This window comes from Clinocottus analis, unplaced genomic scaffold (assembly GCF_023055335.1).
Source record: "Clinocottus analis isolate CAN_PGR_092001 unplaced genomic scaffold, fCliAna1.0.p SCAF_11, whole genome shotgun sequence".
Lineage (NCBI taxonomy): Eukaryota > Metazoa > Chordata > Actinopteri > Perciformes > Cottidae > Clinocottus > Clinocottus analis.
This window is the reverse complement of record NW_027175832.1, coordinates 6473739-6492561: the sequence shown is the minus strand read 5'-3', so window position 1 is coordinate 6492561 and position 18823 is coordinate 6473739. Positions and strand designations below refer to the sequence as shown.

Below are 18823 nucleotides of genomic sequence, written 5' to 3'. Positions count from 1 at the left end.
TTTAAAATGTAATTTGATTTAAAACGTCAAAACAAACGTATAGGATGTCATACAATGATTGTATGTCAACATTTTTTCATTGTATAGGATGTCGAAAAGGCCATGAAAGAAGTCAACTATAGTATTCCGTAAAATATCATGACAGTAGTACAGCGTGCCAAAAAGAGTAAAGGTGAGAAACTGCGTTTCTTCGCTGTTCTTCTCGATCACAACCGGTGGTGCAGTGCGGCCCGATGACCAACACGCCAACAGCTGTTTTAAGGCCGTTTCTACAGGTGTGGGAGTGGAAACGAGGCGTGTGCGATCAACTCCAGTGGTTGAGATAGAAAAAACTGAATCAGGTGTACTTTCATCTATAAATGTACTGAAAAGAATGCACAAGCACATTTTTGTCTTCATGCAGTTTTTGTTTTACGTCCACGTTCAGATGCAACAGCTGGTCATTTATTCTCACCTCCACTGCAGCCTCATATTTACAATCATTTAACATTCAGCTTGTCGCGCATTATCGACATCGAGTAACAGTGAAGCATGAGATGCTTTAATCCAACCTCACTACTGTAAAGAAGAAACAACTCAAATGGAGAGGTCTTTTCCCACGCTACCCTGTCCTCTAGGAGACAGTATGAATCATACTACGTTACGCTTTAATTAAATGATTGCAGGTTTCACTTTTGGGGAAAAGAATCTTGTAAATCTTGTATTTTAGCCATCATGCTGAATTTAACTAAGTTTGTGGCCAAATGACCAGCACAGATTGCCAAATTACCATGGCAGAATAACCTAAAAAATACTTTGTGCAAGACACAACTATACAAATGTAAATGAATCTCCTCCCTTTATGACTACATTTAGAGTCCAAACTTTCACTTTGAGGAATCCCTTCAATAAACACAGCATAACTTAACATGAGTGTTCTTCAATTAATCAAAACACAGCATTAGCTTACATATTGTACAGTGTCCTTGTACTAAAAGAAAGCAATGCAAAATGTTTGTGGCAATACGAAAGGGAAAATATGACAAACAAAAAGCAATACACTCATTTTATGGTATCTAATAACTCACATTCAAGGATGTACCATTAAAAGGGTAGACAGGAAAAGACGGCCATCAAAATCATATTTTTAAAATTTTTATTTCTTCAATGCTTAATACCTTGGGACAGAATTTTAAGAATGGAGACCTTATTTCAGTCAATATTTGCCTCAGAAGGAATATATGATTTGTATAATAATAATAATAATAATATAAAGTCTGCATTGGTGTTGTGAGGAAAAGGAAAGAACAGAAACGAACAAGAAGGAGGCACCTATATCATCCCCAGCTGGACCTGAACATTCCAAGACAAGAAGTAGAAATTACAAACTGAACAAATGTACTTCAGAGGCAATCCAGCAACAGGGTTGGAAGTTCTTTCCTTTTTTTGTTTAAAAGGATTTAAAACATTTACAAGACACCTAACATTCCATTCAATTCCTAATAAAAACAAAACAGAGAGAGAGAGAGAGAGAGAGAGAGAGAGAGAGAGAGAGAGAGAGAGAGAGAGAAAGAGAGAAAGAGAGAAAGAGAGAAAGAGAGAGAGAGAGAGAAAATGGATCTTTAGACTGCCTCTTGCCCATGGTTCACTCTAGGTCATCTTCCATGTTGACTGATAGAATACAACTTGCATTGTCCCACCACATTACCTGTATCCAGCCATCAAAAAAACAGAAAACAAAAAAAAAGAGGAAACATTCACTTTTTTGTCGCCTTTCTTTTCTCAACTGTGTGTGTACTAACCGCGTGAGATTGTAAAAAGGCGACGCCTTTGAATGATGCTGTACAGATGTGTTCACTGGAGGCCACACTACCAATGATATGGCAAAGTCAACACAAAAGACTTCTGGTTTTTTTTTCCAGGCCTGTTTTATTCCGGAGCCGGGGTGGGGGGGATACGGCTGGCATGCATCTCCCAGTCTACAAGATGAACTTCCCTAGGAAGAATCCGATGAAGATGGCTGCTATGACGACGAGGAGGGAGGGCAGGGAGGCGGTGCTGGCTTCTCGGCCGAGGAGGCTAGTTGAGTTTGATGTCATGTGGTCTGAGCGAGGCATCTTTCTCATCCTAATACCGTCATCCTGTAACAGAGGGAGAGAGCAGAAAAATAAAGGTCAACATATCTGTAGAATACTGGCATGTTTACAGAGAGTGGCTGTAAACCTTTTAAACTAGCAACTATAAGTAAAGTAACGGACATTATCTCCAGATTAACGCAGTGCATTCAACCTGGCCGCCGGGATTAATCATAAAATAGAGACCATATACTAGTCACACTTCCTACAACCTTACTTCCTGTTCCCTTGCTCTGACCACACCCATCTTTAAACTCTCCTTCATTTTCATCTAAACATACCTGTAAAGTTTCATTTGATGTGTTCACACTGGAAGCCTACCAAGTAGTGACGCTCTGGTCAGAGCTTTAGCGTCATTTAATATTGCAGCACTCTGACCTCTTTAATAGCAAAACAGGCTAAACCATAGACTGAATACCAGAAGCGCCCACGTTTGGGTGAGGTCATGGTGATTTTGTCCAAGAGGTGGAGCTGGAAATACTGGAAGATTACTGCTGAACCTCTAGAGAGCAATAGATTATAACATTCAAATTATAACCATGAGGTTTTTAAATCGCACATGACATTTTCCAATGACACAGAAGGAAACGTACACGTTAAAATAATTATATTAATGACGTCTGAATTCCATTTCATGTTCCTGGTGTCGTGCACTTTGCTCACTGTCACATCGCGTGAATAGAACAGCGCGATGGGCAATGATATTCGTAACATCACAACATCCTAGTACGACGAGTCAAAATGGCTGCTGTGATAAAGGCCTATAACACCAGAATGTTTCATCTCGTTATGAATGCCACTCATCAACAGATCTGACCTTTAATTGCCGGTTCTCATCAACCAGCTTGCTCATCTCAGATTGCAGCCTCTTGCACTTCTCCATTACTTTCTTCATCTCTGTATCGTCCACTGAGGCAGATGCAGGCACCGTGGCTGCTGAGGAGTCGGCCTTCGCAGAGTTCATCACAGGAGCTGCTTTGGTCGCCTCAACGTCATTCTGCCCAACAGAGAAAGAGAGAGACACTGAAGTGAAATCCACCATGTCTTGAGGTAAGCAGCGAGGTTTGCCCCGAGACGGGAGCCTGTGCCAAGGAAAGGCAGCCCTCTCGGAGGCCCAGAAACTCACGGTGCTAGATCAAAGAGACCAGAGAGGAAATGCGTCCCTCCAAAAGTCACCTTTGATGTGGCTTTGTTTCATGGAACAGGCAACATGACAGCATGAGGAAATTAAGGGCTTTGTCATGGACATACAACAACTGTGGTAACGGTAGACGATCATTACACAGACAGGATATGATGTTATTATCCACTGTACCACAATCAAGCATTTATATAAATGTCCATCAACGCCCAGGTCTTCTTTGTATAAAATACTAAATGGGTTGATCGGTACCTAGAATTATTTAAAAGAAATGTCAGCCTGTGCATTTGTATAACTGCAAAAGCGTGGGATCTGATGAAATAAAAACATGCGCGTGCGAACACGACCATTCCCAATTAATCCCTGTGTGTCGTCTGCTCATTATGTACGGCCTTAATAAAGAGTTGACCTATCAGTCTCCGTTTATGCAGTGAAGCGTGTGCAGCCGCATCGTATGGTTACATGATTAAAAAGGATGCCAAGGACGAGGCGGACGCTAGAATAGTGGCCCAAAAAATAAAAAAAACACAACCCAGATTAGATGGAGATATTTTGTTTGGATCCAGGCTCAGTGATACGGAGCAGACATGGGTAATTTAAAAGGCGCTACATAGTGTGACAAGACAAATTGGTCCAAGCAGAAAGAGGTTCAAGTGAAAATGACTCGGGTGGAGTTCTATTTAACTACTGAAGACCGGTGATCAAGCACGGCGGCTTAACCGAGCACTTTGTCAACAATGACTTTCAACTGAAAAACTTGCAAACATCTTATTTCCCCGAAGATCACAGCAGAGAGAACAGAGGCCTGGGCTTGAAAGAGGCATTCTGGGATACAGTGCATCCGGGACGTATTCACAGCGCTTCACTTTTTCCACATTTTGTTATGTTACAGCCTTATTACAACATTGATTAAATTCATGTTTTTCAACACCCCATAATGACAAATTGGGAAAAAAAAGTCTTTTGCAATTTTTTGCAAATCTATTCAAAATAAAGAATTCTTGATTGCAGTCCACTTGTGCTAAATCCAGTTGATTGAACGTGATTGGGAACAGGCACACACCTGTCTATATAAGACGCCACAGTTGACAGCGCATGTCAGAGCACAAACCAAGCCAAAAGGCACCAGAAAGACTCTCAGAGTCTCTGAGAAACAAACTTCTCTGGTCTGATGAAACAAAGATTGAGCTCTTTAGCGTGAATGCCTCAACCACAACTAAAGGTACAGCGTAGAGAAGCTGTGTGAACCCTGGAGAAGACAGAGGTGGAAGTGTCAGAAAAAGGAAGAGAGGAAAAAAAAGGTCCCTTGGCCGTGCAAACTAGCGCGAAATATCTGTGCGTTCAAGCAACAAGTTCTGCTTCGAATAGCGCTTTAGTACTGGCGGTCATGTAACAACTCATCGCTCCCGTCTGAAACCAAATAATCTGGACCTTTTTTTGGCATAGAACCTTTGCGGTGAAATCTGCCATCGACGTAGGAATGTCAACGGTTTTCCGTGTACAATAACTTTGTAGTAATTGTTAACCAGCATGCACTGTGGCACATTTGGATTCTCCATAACACATTTTGTTTTGATAGCCATATCACATATGCTTAAACACATGTTCCACACTATGACATTACACCTCAAACTACTTAGTCCTCCTACACATTCACATCATCAACATGTTGGACATTCATACATGCTACACACGCCAAAGCAGAGAGCAGCTACCGTGTTGACTCAGCAGGCCGCATGCCCACACTGCTGAGCCTCTTAACGTAAGCTAAATCTGACTGGGCCTTGGTGGCATTATCACCTGAACTGTGAGGCCCTGTCGAGCTGCCCAGCAGCGCCGCTTATCTAAATCCTGATTACACTGAGAGCTCATTAATACAGGCTCCCAGTGTTCAGAGAGTCACCGGTTCATTGTGACGTTGTGTTTTTGTTGACACTGTCAGAGAGGTGTCGATTACACCATGTGGTAAATGTTGATGCCAAGTTCGGGGAGTTGCTGCATCCCATGTATGACTACAGAGATTGAAAATACATTTAATGTAATGCAGTCTAATACAAACCCCACCTGGGTCATATTGAGAGCAATGTTAAGGTATTGAGTCTTCAATGTGCAGGTAGAAGTCTAGACTTTGCTATTTCAATCTTAGCACACTTTTAAATGTTAGCACACTTAACTTGACCATGAACCAACGTTCGGACCAAACAACCAAGTAAACACTCACTGTCTTTTCTGCCGTGTCAGCACCATTCATACGTATACAGTCAATGTGTTTTTTATTAGCACCAAAATTAAAGTATTAAAATATATTTACAATATTATTGAATTACAATTATTGATGGATTGATGTAATCATCACTTTCAAACTACATTGTATACTTAATTATTGGGATAGAGATATAGATATAGATATATAGATATAGATATAGATAGATATAATATTTTGTTGGTTGTTTCTATAAATATGAATCTGCAAAGTAGCCCAACTAGAAACTATTATTGCAAAATCACTTTAATAACGTTAAAAGTACTCAAAAAGAAGGACAAGGGTACTTGGTTACAGTCCAGCATTCATAGAGCACAAAGAAAGTTTATATAAAATGTATATTTATTTAAACTGAGTGGAAATAAGTCGTTTTAATGTGAGGCTGCATCTCTTACCACTTTATCGTTTTCTGAAGGCAGCTCAAAGACACATCTCAGCTTGGAATCCATGAGGTCGTCGGGTTTTGCCTCTTTCCACTGGTGGAGATGAAAAAGTGGGCATGTTATTCATCAACTCGAGCTGTTAACAGCTGGATTGTATCCACTCACACACATCAACCTACATTATACTATTCACATGCAGTCTTAAATCTATGGACATTAAACATGCACGGCTTCACTTAAAAACGGTTTTACCCCATTGTCTCATTTTACCACAGTCACAAGAGTACACATTTCCACGAGTTTGTGGTCTGTAATTTTAGACACATTTCCACCATATTAGCTCCTCAACTCTGAGACATTTGTTTTGTGATTTCATACTCTATAACAAATGGAGTAAAAGTGCTCAGAAAGCACACAATTGCTTGTCATAAGGGAAACAGGTGAGTAATGCCATCGAACTAATTTACCTGAAAAAGCAGAAACTTTATCAGAGTCCAATTTACTTATTAGTTTACTCATCAAAACCAGGGAGACCATTGTTCTACACTTCAATTATTTTGCTTCTTGTAGGTGACAAGTCAGTTCCTGAACATGATGTCAAGGTGTGTAAATGTCTTACTGACTGTACAAGCCTTTGCTGTCCTCTGGTGGACAACTGACAATTCATCTCTTTTTCCTTCTTTTTTACCTTATCCAAGAGCAGAGAGCTAGAAACGCAGACATATTTGATGACCAAATTCAGCCCCCCCCCCCCCCCCCGGAAGAAATCAGATATAAAATAGTGGCGACGACTGATCAAAAACTTTTAATTTTTGTTCCTGATCTTCAGTTGGTCCTATTGAATATTTAAAGATGTAGTAGGAGTGTCATTCTACACTGAGGTGCTCAAATGTATGGATACAATGTTTAATGAACAGAAACCCCACTGAAATCTGTCTTTCATTCACAAGAATGTAAGAATATTAAAAGAAAAGCACATGCACAAATACAATTGAAATTTGGGTAAAAGAAACTTGCTTTTTGAGGGTGAACTGTAAACAATGAAGTTTAAACATTTGTCTGTTTTACTCTTATTTGTGAGAGACCCCAGCTTATTTATGTTCTAACCCATTTTACTGTTGGTGAAGAATATTCTCAGCTGCTTTGGGTACAAGAGGACGTAGTTAACTGTACACAACGTGAACAGTGACTTCTTGCAGCAGGACACAAAACACTTTTTGGATTCATGGGGAGTAAAAATCCAGTCGGACATTATTTGATCTACTAAAAAGGCGTGTGGACAGAACTGGGAAAAACAATGTTTTACTATTGTAAACAACATCTTTGCTAAAAGTCTTTAAGTAAATCAAAATCACTCACCAATGAATCCATGTCAGAAACAGTTGACGGGGCAAAAATGGTCTGCACCATGAATTTGTGTTTACTCTTCTCATTTGGGTCATAATCAAAGGGCTGCAGCATGACTGTAAATGAAAGATGAACAATGTTAAAACATTTGAGCAAAAGACATCTCTGGACAGAAAATACTTTATGGAAATAATTAGCATAATAAATCTCAGAAATACATTTTCAGGACTAAGTTGACTCAATTTCACAAATCTATCCTGGCCCTGGCAAACCAACAAGCTTCAGAGCAAGAAGGAAAATGGAAGTCATGGAATTTGTTTTGCCCATCCTATGACATTTGCATTTACCACAATCATCTGAACAACGTTTTGAACTAGGCTTTTTTTCTGAGTCACTTGCATGCAGCTTTCCACAGACATGTGGTATATGTTTGGGATGTGCAGGATAGGGATGTTAGTTTTGGGTTACTCTGCTTTAATTGCCTGACAGCCATTGACCAATAACTAACTTCCTCCAAAAGACACCAGCCTGAGGAATGAGTATGACATAATCCTCACAAACAAACAGCACTGTTATGATTTTTCGAACGACACTAAGGTATTTAATGTTGTAGAACAAAAAATGGGATCACTTAAATGTGTGTAAACCACATATATTAGTCCTACACAGTCCCCACACAGTCTGAATTTTCACCATTATTGCAGAACTGCATTTTCCATATCTTAAGTTCACTTTTTAAGTGAAACCTCGGGTGATTTAGTTCAGTGAGTGGATAAGTATGAACAAGGTTGTCTCTGATCGTTGCTGCTCGACAGAATGATAGACGATGGGGCCTTTTGGTTACCTCACACAGTGAGGATTCTGCAGGATGTGCCAGTGTTTGTTCATTACAGGGATGCAAAAAAAAAAAAGATGAGAATTTGACCATATTACAGAATTTAGATTTCATCTAATTTGTCTTTCGTTTGAATTTATTCCGTTGTGTGCTAATTTTTCTAGTGCCATGTTCACACGAGCAACAAAAGCAACTAAACGGCCAGCTACATTGTCATCAAGTCAAGCTCTCGTTGACAGAGTTATGTAATTAAATAGCACTGGGGGTTTGGTGAAGATATTTGGTTTTTATTTTAAGAACAGAAATGGGTGAAACAAAAACACATGATTGATTGACGCTTCAACACGTCATTGGAGCACTGAAAATAGCCGAGACCAGCTCACTTTAAATTTGGAGCCTGTCACGCAGCGACAAGTGGCATCAGTTTAAATTCCATTATAAATGACTTGTAGCCTGTAGCTGTATGTTGCTCGTATTGCAATGCAGCATTCCTAGTAAGAACAGTTTCTTGGATATGTTTCTTTTAAATAATTCTTTTATTTCAGACCGAGAGGTGTGAGTGCCTCCATTCTGGTGTTTAATTACCATATGATCCTTTAAACCTTCCAATTATCTGTAAAGTCAAAGGCAAATGACATGACTTCCATTTCTCTTCATGCCCCGATGAAGGCCAGAAATGTAAAAAAGAAAATCTAATTTGCCTAAACAAAATAGATGTTTACTTCAGCAAGCCATAAATGAACAATATTATTTATGTAATGTGGAAATCTAAAGTTAGTACATTCCTCCCACATTAAAGGTCAGAGTCTGACATCGGATCATCATGTTGCAAGTTTGTTTATTAGTTAATTCCATCACGTCCAATTTACCAATTTGATGATTATGTTATTTTTACCCGTTTAATCGAGTGGATAAACAGAAAATCTCCAATGTCATTGACAACCATCCAAAATTGTAATAATAAACAATCTTTCCCTAATGCATGGCTGTTCCTTGGAAGCAGATTGAATTAGTCACTTGTAACGTACAATGGTAATATGTTTGCAAAGCAGAGGCTGCTTGATCACTAGACCGCAGCGGTGTGTCTGGTACCGCTGGCTCAACGCCACCTTGTCGACCTTTTTTTGCCCCACTTTTTCCAAACGTATCATTGCAATATAGCAAAAAGATATTGACAGAAAGCTCCCATCACGTCAGTTATTATGGAAACATTGGAACAGATCTTTTAACCAGGAAAGACTTTTCACCTGCAATGATTATACCTGTGTCTCGGTGTCCTCATAATGTATTTATGTGTTCTTGTGGGTTGTTTATTCATACGAACTCGTGTCTGAAATGAAGTTGATATATAAGACCTGAAGGTAGCTTACTCTGCAGTATCTTTTTTTTCATGTGCATGATACAATATAAAACATGTAATTCCTTAGCACATTTATATTTTCAAACACTAAAATACTGGATAGCAGTACTCATTTGCAATAATTAACTGACCAGGTGAATCTAGTGGTTTATATTTGGCCATTAAAGTTTGAAATTATGGTCCGTTTCTAGCCATAATTTGATTCAATAAATAAATTAAATATGTACACTACATCTCATACTTTATTTTTGGTACGTACTGCAGCAGTCCTCGCAAAATATGTACTGTTGCATGCAGTAAGCATTCAATTGGGACATCCTAGTAGGGGTATTGCTAAGTCACTCTAATATCCATGCAGCAGAGGATTGCAGGTTAGAATAGCTAGAAAAGCTGCTGGATTGCATACTGCAAAATGCATCTGCCTGCAACAGGATATGCTGGTATTTTTGGCATAGTATGTATATATTGGGACTAGCAATGTTAGTTTTGTTTAATTTGGCTCTCGATAGCTCAACACCCATCAACCAGTAACTTACAAGTTAATTATTAAGAAAAACCCACACTAAATGAAGTAAAATGTAAAGAGAAGTATCCATATGGTACCTCCATATTTCGAGAGCCTCCTCTCTCTACTTGCAGTACCTGCAGGCGGTAATACACATCTGCTGAGGAAGGAGGACATAAGACAGGAGGAGGTACTAATACGGCCTTATTTCTGTTTTATTTATGCTTTCTAAACCGCCGGAATATTATTTTTGTATTGTATACATTTTGTATAAGGAGTATTTATACAAGTAGGAGTATTAACAAAATCATAATTGTGTACTTATTTTATAGACAAAAATGTTAACTTTTTACTATTTAAAAAAAAACTTTTTACGATTACATTCAGTTTAAAAAATAAATAATCAAAAAAAGTGGTTTCATCTGTCTTACAAAAACATTTGTAAGTATCAGAAACTTTTGTTTGCCACAGAGCTTATTCTCAGCAATAATCTAAAACGCAATGGGAAAATCTCATTGTCTTGTTGTTGAAGGAACTAGTGCTATGCCAACGTCCGGGTCGGTTTATGAAAACACATCAGCCCTGTAGCGCTCCATTAACCTGTTTATGGGCTAAATAAATGTCTCGTCACTGAATTTAAAAAACGAAATAAACACTAATAATGAAAACATTTACATACCAGAGATAATGACAGTTGCTCCGGGATCGATGACGCCGCTGTTTGGCCGTACACAGTATCTGCGCGGCGCAGTTGTCTTCACTTTGAAACACACTTTTCTGTCAGAAGGGTTCCTCAGTTTAAGATTGGTGGTGACGACATCTGTGAAAGGACCTTAAGAACAAAGAATGACAAACGCAAGTGCATTATTACGTCTGTATCATGGAGTACACTCTACTCCTGTTGGCATATCACCCAACTGGAAAATTAAGCTAGGCAAAACTTTTACTTTAGCAAAACTTACAAAAACTGCTGCTGCTGCTGCATTAAATTGAAATGGGAACAGAAATTCCTTATTAATTTAGAATGGGAGGTAAATATATAGCATATTTATCGTGTAAATGACAGAAATAGATCAAATTCAATATTTCATGTTATGAACTTAAGTTCACCCCCTAGACCCCTGAAAGGCAGATCATCCCGACAGTGTGTTAGTGCCAAAGACCTTTAGGTGAAAAACACCGCGAAGATACAACTCAATTAGGCCGATATGATTAAGAGGACTAATTGAATAGCAACTTCCTTGGCTTGAAGCTGAACTGCAGGAGTTTTTCCATAATATTATTAACATAATAATGTTAAGGTATTCTTAAAAACACGAGATCGCCGAAAAACACAAGTCAGAACTGAACTCATATCATTAATACATAAAAACTGAATCTTAAAATAATTGATCGACACTATACAGCCCTGACAGAGGGGCATTACCACCGACAAACGAAAGCTTAGCATGAGACATCTATGAAGAGCAGGAGATCCAAGATTAGGTGAACTCAGGTCACACATCAAGAGGATCAATAGTTAGCTCTCCATCTTGTGACAGAGCTTGCTTCATTAGGTCTCTAACCACGGTCAGCGCCATTAACCTTAGACATCAAAAACACAAATGGAGGCCAAGTAAAATTTAAAATTTAAAAAAACAACCTTCCAATGAGCCTCAGCGTTGAAAGGAGGCGTCCCATGATTAGTGTTTATTCTGCATACAAAATAAGGAGACGGTAGTACAATTATATTCCACCTCTAGATCAACAAAACTCTGTTAGGCGTCTTCAACAAAACTCCCATAGGTGTCTTTTAAAACACAAAGTGTTGCACATGAGGAACTTCTGTACATTTGTAAAGGCAGCGGCATTACACCAGTGTGGTGCCGCTGCATCCTAATCAGCATAGTGAACTGGGTGCTGCCAAAACTGTCATCTGGTTTTAGCTTGAGTGCTTCAAAGTGGGAGCCAGCCTTAAAGTTTGTAACTGACTAACTGAGCGAGGGATCCTGTGTTGTCTCTAACCCTACTTTTGGTGTGAGGAATATTCAACGACATTTGAAGGAGAAAGTTAAAAGAGAACTTTTTTCTCGTTAAGAGATCAGTCACCTCTCACACTTCCGTCAGTAAGAAAAAACAATCTCAGTCGGATATACAGCTGCTAGTACCTCCTCCTGTCTTTTTTTTTTCCTTCTCTGCCAGTTGCGTTGGAGTAAAGCCCTGCCTCCACCCTGCTGCCATTGTGTCCGGTAATTGTACTTTACAATGAGAGATGAGGACAAACACTGGACAGATTTTCTTTGAATTCAAGCAAAGACGGATACAAAATGTTCAATAATCACACGTTATAAATGACAGTGATGGCCCTTAAAAACAAATATGCTCACATTAAAGCTCCTTAAGACTCCTTGGACTATAGCCTATGTTAAGGCATACATTTTGTGTAAATTATATTTTGTAAGAATAACATTGTTTAACAGGATACAATTTCAGTATTTTTGACCATATTCTCAAACATAACTTAACGATGGCATGTTATTTGCTACTTTAGTACACTTTCGGAACAAATAGCACCAACAATACTTTAAAATAGGCTGCACAGAGTTGTAGTAGCTACTAGCACTGTCGCCTCACAGAGAGAGGGGCCCGGTCTGGGTGATCCTTCTGTGTGGAGTTTGCATGTTTTCCCTGTGTCAGTGTAAGTTCCCTCCGGGTTCTCAAGCTACTTTCCACAGTCTAAAGACATGCAGCTCAGGTTAATTGAAGGCTCTAAATTGGCGATAGGTGTTAATGGTTGTCTGTCTATACATGTGCCCTGAAATACTGGCGACCTGTCCAGGTGAACCCTGCCTTCCCGTAATGTCAGCTAGGATCGGCCCCAGTGACCCGCGACCATAAATAAGATAAGCAGTTCGGCTAATGGAATGGATACTTCAAAATAAAACTTCAGGTTCCACTGATTCATTATTTGATTCTGACTTTGACTCATTTATATGGTTTTAATGCATAAAAACAGTTTCCAAGATATGAAAGCATTAAAACTATTTTTTCTAGTTTCTTTCTTTTTTTTTACAACTTGGTTGCTCAGGACTTCACAAAGCCCACATTCAGCCTTCCTTCACACCCAGTGCTCAGAGAGATAAGAAGTAATGCATGACCAGATTGGAGTGGCTCCACCCTGCTAAAGCTAACGTATAGAGTGAAGGAATGACTGGGGCGTTGCTTTCAACACAAGTGTGTCACACAGGCATTCCTATAAACCTGAAAACCCTAATTTGCCACATGTATGTATAATCTTGCTTCCAACATCTTTTTTTCCCCCTGTATAATTTGTTTTAAGCTAGAGGCAGAACAAATGAGATGCTTCCTGTTGAGAATTTAATTACCACAAACCTTGTTTGTCCACTGTTTTATCCATTCTCATCCCACTCCTATTAATTGAGTCAGAGGAGTAATGGAGTCCAAGCCTGGAGTTTCTTAAGTTGAAATCTGTGATCTTACGGAGGTTTTGAATGAGTCAGCAGTGGAGGTAAGTGACTCTTGACTTTGCACATGCCTGAAGCCTTCCTAATATCCTTTACTTGCTGGTAGGCCAAGAGAAGCATCAATTTATTTATCAAACCCTTTTCTGTCACACAGACACAAAGGAAGCATACAGACCTTAAACAACTGTGTAATTCCTTAAGGAAAAAATTTAAGGTTGACCGAGAAAAATCCTGACACTATGTGCTACTGTGAACTGGTGTATACCAATTTATGCGGTTTTGCGAGGGCGGCCATGCGTGTCTTGCGTAAAACCTGAGTATAAATCAACCTTAACTCTTTAACAGGGTTAAACACTATGACACAAATCTGTGACACGTAGACAATTTGTAAAACTAATATTTGTACATTTACAAACCACCAAACGGCATCCTGGGTAACATTATTGCTGCTATCTGGCATACCGATCTGTGAATAGCTAGGAGAGGCTCTGTCGCTTCTACGCATTCAAGAACAGAAAAGAGAGACGCAGGATGAAGAGTGAGCGAGACCAGAGATGCACTGGGAGAACCACAAGACGAGTTGTGTCTGTTAATATCTGTCAGTGTTGTTGTCAGTGGTGCAAAAACTAACAACCTGTGTCACCTGTGCACAAAACATGATAGATTACCAAGAGTGGGATTACAGGCGTCGGATTCGAGGCCGTCAGTAGCCCCAGTGAAACAGCGAAGCCAAAGAGTTGGACATCGCTTGTAGATGCATTTCCCTGTCGCATTGTATGCGACAGGAAAGCAAGCGGTGGAGAGAGCGACATGATGAACGCATGACAATCCACCAATGCAAAGTCATGGTCCCACTAAGAACAATTGAAAAGGACTGAAAAGTTTCAGAACAATGATTAAAACACTGGATTTGGGGTATGTCTTGCCAGGGAAAAAACACTTCAGCCAAACATTATACCAACAACGACACAGTCGCCCTTGTTTCTACAACAGACCTATGGTCAGTTTATAGTGTTTATAGAACCATCTTAAACTATGTTGTTTTAAAAAGCAAGTTGTTGACATACTATACTATGATATACCATGAAAGAATCTTTGAAAAAAATGCTGTGATACCGATTTTTTGTTATACCGCCCAGCAGGTGTAGGCATTACTATATCAGTACTGAAACAGATAAAACACAGCAAAGCAGTTATGCACATCAGATATACGCCCACATAGCCTGCCTCCATTGCCTAACTCTCTGAGATGCCACCTTTGCTCAAGCAGCGTTAGCACCATGTCTCTCATCTTGTTGCATGTATGCTGAGTTAGGGTCCCCCAGGCCAGTCCTGTTCTAAAAATACCATCCAAGGAAAGGAGGGCTGCCCCCTCCAGCTTGCTTGAGGATCCCAGCAGAGGCTCTAAAACAGACCAGATCTCAGATACACGCAGACAAATTTAGCACAGCCCTCTGTGACAGTAAAGGAGCTGTGGTCATCTTCCTTCTCATATTGTTTTTCAAAAAGCACAATACAATCCATTTGATTTTCTGAAAAGAAAACAAGAGTGATCCTTTCTCTTTCAACGTAGCAATTTGGGTTGGATTAGACTGATCTCACCTTCAATTTAAAACCACGGGGAAACAATTAATCTGGGTTGAGGTGCGTTACCTATTTGCATGCCATTTTATTTGGATTGAAGCCTGCATAAACAAGAGGTGAACTATTCATAATTGTATGTGGGCAGATTCACAAAGGAGAACTACCATAACATTGTGTTATTAATGTGTTAAATTACACACATTGTGTTCTTAGTGCAATAGAATAGAACAACTGGTTATTACGATCAATTAATGATTATCAGCTTTGTGAACTTTATTTTTTGCCTTGCATTCATTTCAGCACACAGGTTAAAAGTTGAACAAGTCCTGATAACAGAAAATGGAAACCCTGTGACTAATCAAAACAACTCAACTGGAACATAGTCTACCTAATTCAGATCAAAGTACAGGGTACATTCTATTATCAGATTTTGACAGACCATGTCTCTGCCATCAGACTAAATGACATAAATTTCAGGTTCAGCTGAGGACAGACCTTCAATTATGTATTTCGGTTTCTTGATCCCGCTTTTTTAAACGTATCTTTTCAAACGGAGCTGACAAGTGCAGCTAAACATCTACTCTTCGCCATCTCCCTACTTCACTGGAGAAGTTGTCTGTTAAAGCACCACGAACCAACTTGTTGCACAAAATGAATGCAAATCTGACCAGGTGATCAAGTTTAAAGTCAATACCGGTTCATTTTAACTTGCTAGTTTTAAACTCAACATGAGCTTTGTTTATCTTATGCTGTATCCATTTGTAATGTCATTAACTGACCGGCTCTATTCACCACCACAAGTCCTGCACCTGGTAGAGCAGTCACAGCTCCGAAAAAAACAACCTTCTTGTATGAGATTGGCATTTTGTAACAGTGTACAAAGATTTGACAAATTAGTTCCACAGAAGACACCTTATCAGCAAAAACATCTTTGACTCTCCCCTACCGAACAGCTATCCTGCGGGTCTGGTATTTGAACTAGTGACCTTTCCAACAATCCTGTCATGTTAAAGCTACAATCAGTGTCCACTCGCACCACGTCATTACTGAGAATCAGCATCGTATAACCAAGAGAAAGAGCCGAACAGGTCACGGTTCTACATAAGTGGTACATTCAGGAACAATAAAACCACACATGAGATGAACACATGAGAGAAGGAAATCCTTCTGGGCTAACTGAATAATTGAGAAGCATTGCTGAACTGGGATGGTTTTAAAAACACCCTAACCTCGTCAGACTAGTTACACTGAAACGTTTAACTACTTATATCTGCACAATAGAGTTTCTCTGTGAGCTGTCATCTGGATCACTCGTCGTGGTCACTGCATAATCAGAGAAACAGTTCAAATCATACAAATGGCACAGTTCAAAATACACCTGAGAAGTCTCTGGAGCAACGAGAGAAGATGGACGTGTGTGCAAAGAGGAAAACAAGGCGTTTTTTGTTGGAGAGCTGCAAAAAATGCAGCGAGTGAGATGTCAACTTTTGCATGAGCAAGCTGCCCAGCTCCCATGAGCCAACAGCTCACTGACACATCACTAGACGTTATCGACGCCAGGCGAGCAATCAGTGCAGGCTCTAACGTGCAGGCTACTTTGGTTTCCTGTGAATGACCTGGGCTAACACTCACACAGAGCATATATGGTGTCATTTAATGTCTGGGAGTGACGAGGAAACGAACTAACGTTAGCTAACTCAAACATGTTGCTGAAAACTGTGTGTCGTTTGGTAACCTTAATGAGCCAAGTGTGTCATTCAAGCAGTTACTTTCACAGTTTAACGTGACGAAGTGTCCGCCCGAGGTGTCTCGGATTGAACACTTACACGTGTCACTTGAAAAGTTAATTCCCTTCGACATTACGTCTGAGTTATGAGTAGCGCTCGGCTGAGCCCTGAGGAAGCACCCGTGCTGCTAACACCACTAGCAGCAGCACAACGTCAGTAGCTGTTGTAGCTACTAAAGACAGACACTGTGCCCACTTCCCTCCCGTTTAACAATTACAAGTTGCCCCGTGTCCTGTCACTTCTTCGCTCGGTGTTGTCAGTTTACGTTAGCTGGTGGTGAACGGCCCTCGGGTCGCAAGGACTCGCCGCGCCGGCCACCCGCGTCACTACAGCGCGAGGCTGCAGCGGCCCGTCTGGTCCCCGGCTAACTTAAAATGGCGGTGGACGCTAGCTAGCTCGCTCGCTCGAGGGAGCGTGAAATCGTTTCAGTCAGGTATCTTATTCCTCCACCACTACTCGCCGGACATTTGACACGTCAGGACATGTCGATGCACCTACCTTTGAATTTGAGGTCGACGGGAGGGTCGAGGACAAGGATCTGATCCAACTTGGACATTTTAGCCGTGGGGATGCACTTGATTTCGGTATCGGGGAATAACTGACAAGTGGAAATCCTAGATCCCCTGCTGCTGCCACTACTGAGTCAAACGCTGACTGAGCTCTGCGAACGAGCATGTGGGTATAAAAACTTGAACGCGCGAGTGCACAACCCTGTTGCGCGCCCTCGTGGCTCAGTAACTGAACTGATGTGATTACGGTAAGGTTATCAAGTTATTCTGCAGATACTGCAGATAAGGCGAAGACACGGAGAAGAAGGAAAAAATACTTTAATAGAGACGCATCCTTGATTCACCCCTGGGACTTTAATTGCGTTACTTCGTCTATGTGTGTGGTTTAATTCCACACTGTGTGGCTATCATGTGTTCAGGAAAATGTGGATTTATTCGTTTTCTCATTTCAACTTGACTTAAAACCCCTTATACATCTTGCTTATTTCCTATCTTGCAAGAGTATCACTTCTGGTATAATTACTCAAATATATCTGTAGAGTGCTGCCAATGTCTATATTTAAGAGTTTCAAAGAATTTGATAAGTATATGTCTGATAATATTGTTATTTACATTAATACATACCATTAGTCAAATAAATCAGTGTATGTATTAACAAGGGGTCTCCTCTTCTCCCCACCTCCCAAATAAGGACCAAAAGGGCTTCTCGCCCTTACTACTACTACACTGCTCAATACTAGAAAATACACACGATTTATTTATCAGAAATGCCACAAGTCTGTCCATCTTTACGCAATTTCTCCACTTTCTCTGTCATTAACCCATTATGTTTAGTTGAGTAGCATATTGTTAATTCTAAACACATTGTCAGATACAACCTTAAGTAATCAAATGTAGATGGATGATTTGATAGGGCCAGATAGAAAAATAAAATACATTTTTTAATTTCTGTGATTCATGACAGTTCTAAACAAGCACACTGAGTTCAGTCAGACTTCCATTGGACTCTGTGGGAACATTCTTCTCATTTGTGTGGTTCAAAGCTTTTCAGAAAATTATATCAAACATATGTTGAGTCTTTCCTATTTTGGGGCCAAAGGTTTGTGGGAGAGGAATAACTTTCTAAACTAATAAGTTTTATACAAACTCCCCCTTTGGTAAAGTGGCAAGAGGAGAGCACAAATTTAAATTTCCTGAAAAGAAGCTCCTTTTGTTCTCCCATAATGTGGTGTGCAGTGACGAGGAGTAAAAGCTAGCTCTAAACTGAGAAATCAAATAGTTTAATTTTCCACAGTCAGCTGCGATGCAAACCATGTTCCCATGATGTCAGGAGCCTGATCAAAATTATGACATTGTGTTAGTGAGTTCCTTCTTCTTTTGTTTATCATTTTGGTCTCTACTAACGGAAAATCAAACCAGTAAGGCCATATAATAATCCTCCAAGAGTGTCCTGGTGTCTTTGACATATCATTACACACATTGTATCCTGACAGTGGGTGAAAGTAACAAAAACCAAACTGAAGAATAAGAT

The 18823-nt window shown here is 39.9% G+C and overlaps 1 protein-coding gene across 1 annotated transcript; it reads right to left on the bottom strand.

Annotated features, from left to right (window-relative positions):
• Positions 1-1118: 1118 nt before the first annotated feature.
• On the bottom strand, positions 1119-17453 carry vapal (VAMP (vesicle-associated membrane protein)-associated protein A, like). Its single transcript, XM_068571625.1, has 6 exons — positions 17282-17453; positions 10628-10780; positions 7261-7364; positions 5914-5994; positions 2932-3111; positions 1119-2120 (listed from the first exon to the last, which is right to left on the bottom strand). The coding sequence occupies exons 1-6, from the start codon at positions 17337-17339 to the stop codon at positions 1959-1961; spliced, it is 738 nt and encodes a 245-aa protein (XP_068427726.1). The 5' UTR covers positions 17340-17453; the 3' UTR covers positions 1119-1958.
• Between the last annotated feature and the right edge of the window lie 1370 nt (positions 17454-18823).

Coding starts and splice junctions, on each gene's coding strand:
- vapal (XM_068571625.1), bottom strand. CDS start 17,339: ATGTCCAAGTTGGATCAGATCCTTGTCCTCGACCCTCCCGTCGACCTC. Junction 7,365..10,627: donor AGCAACTGTCATTATCTCTG/GTATGTAAATGT, acceptor TTTCATTTACAG/TCATGCTGCAGCCCTTTGAT. Junction 5,995..7,260: donor TTTCTGACATGGATTCATTG/GTGAGTGATTTT, acceptor CATCTCCACCAG/TGGAAAGAGGCAAAACCCGA.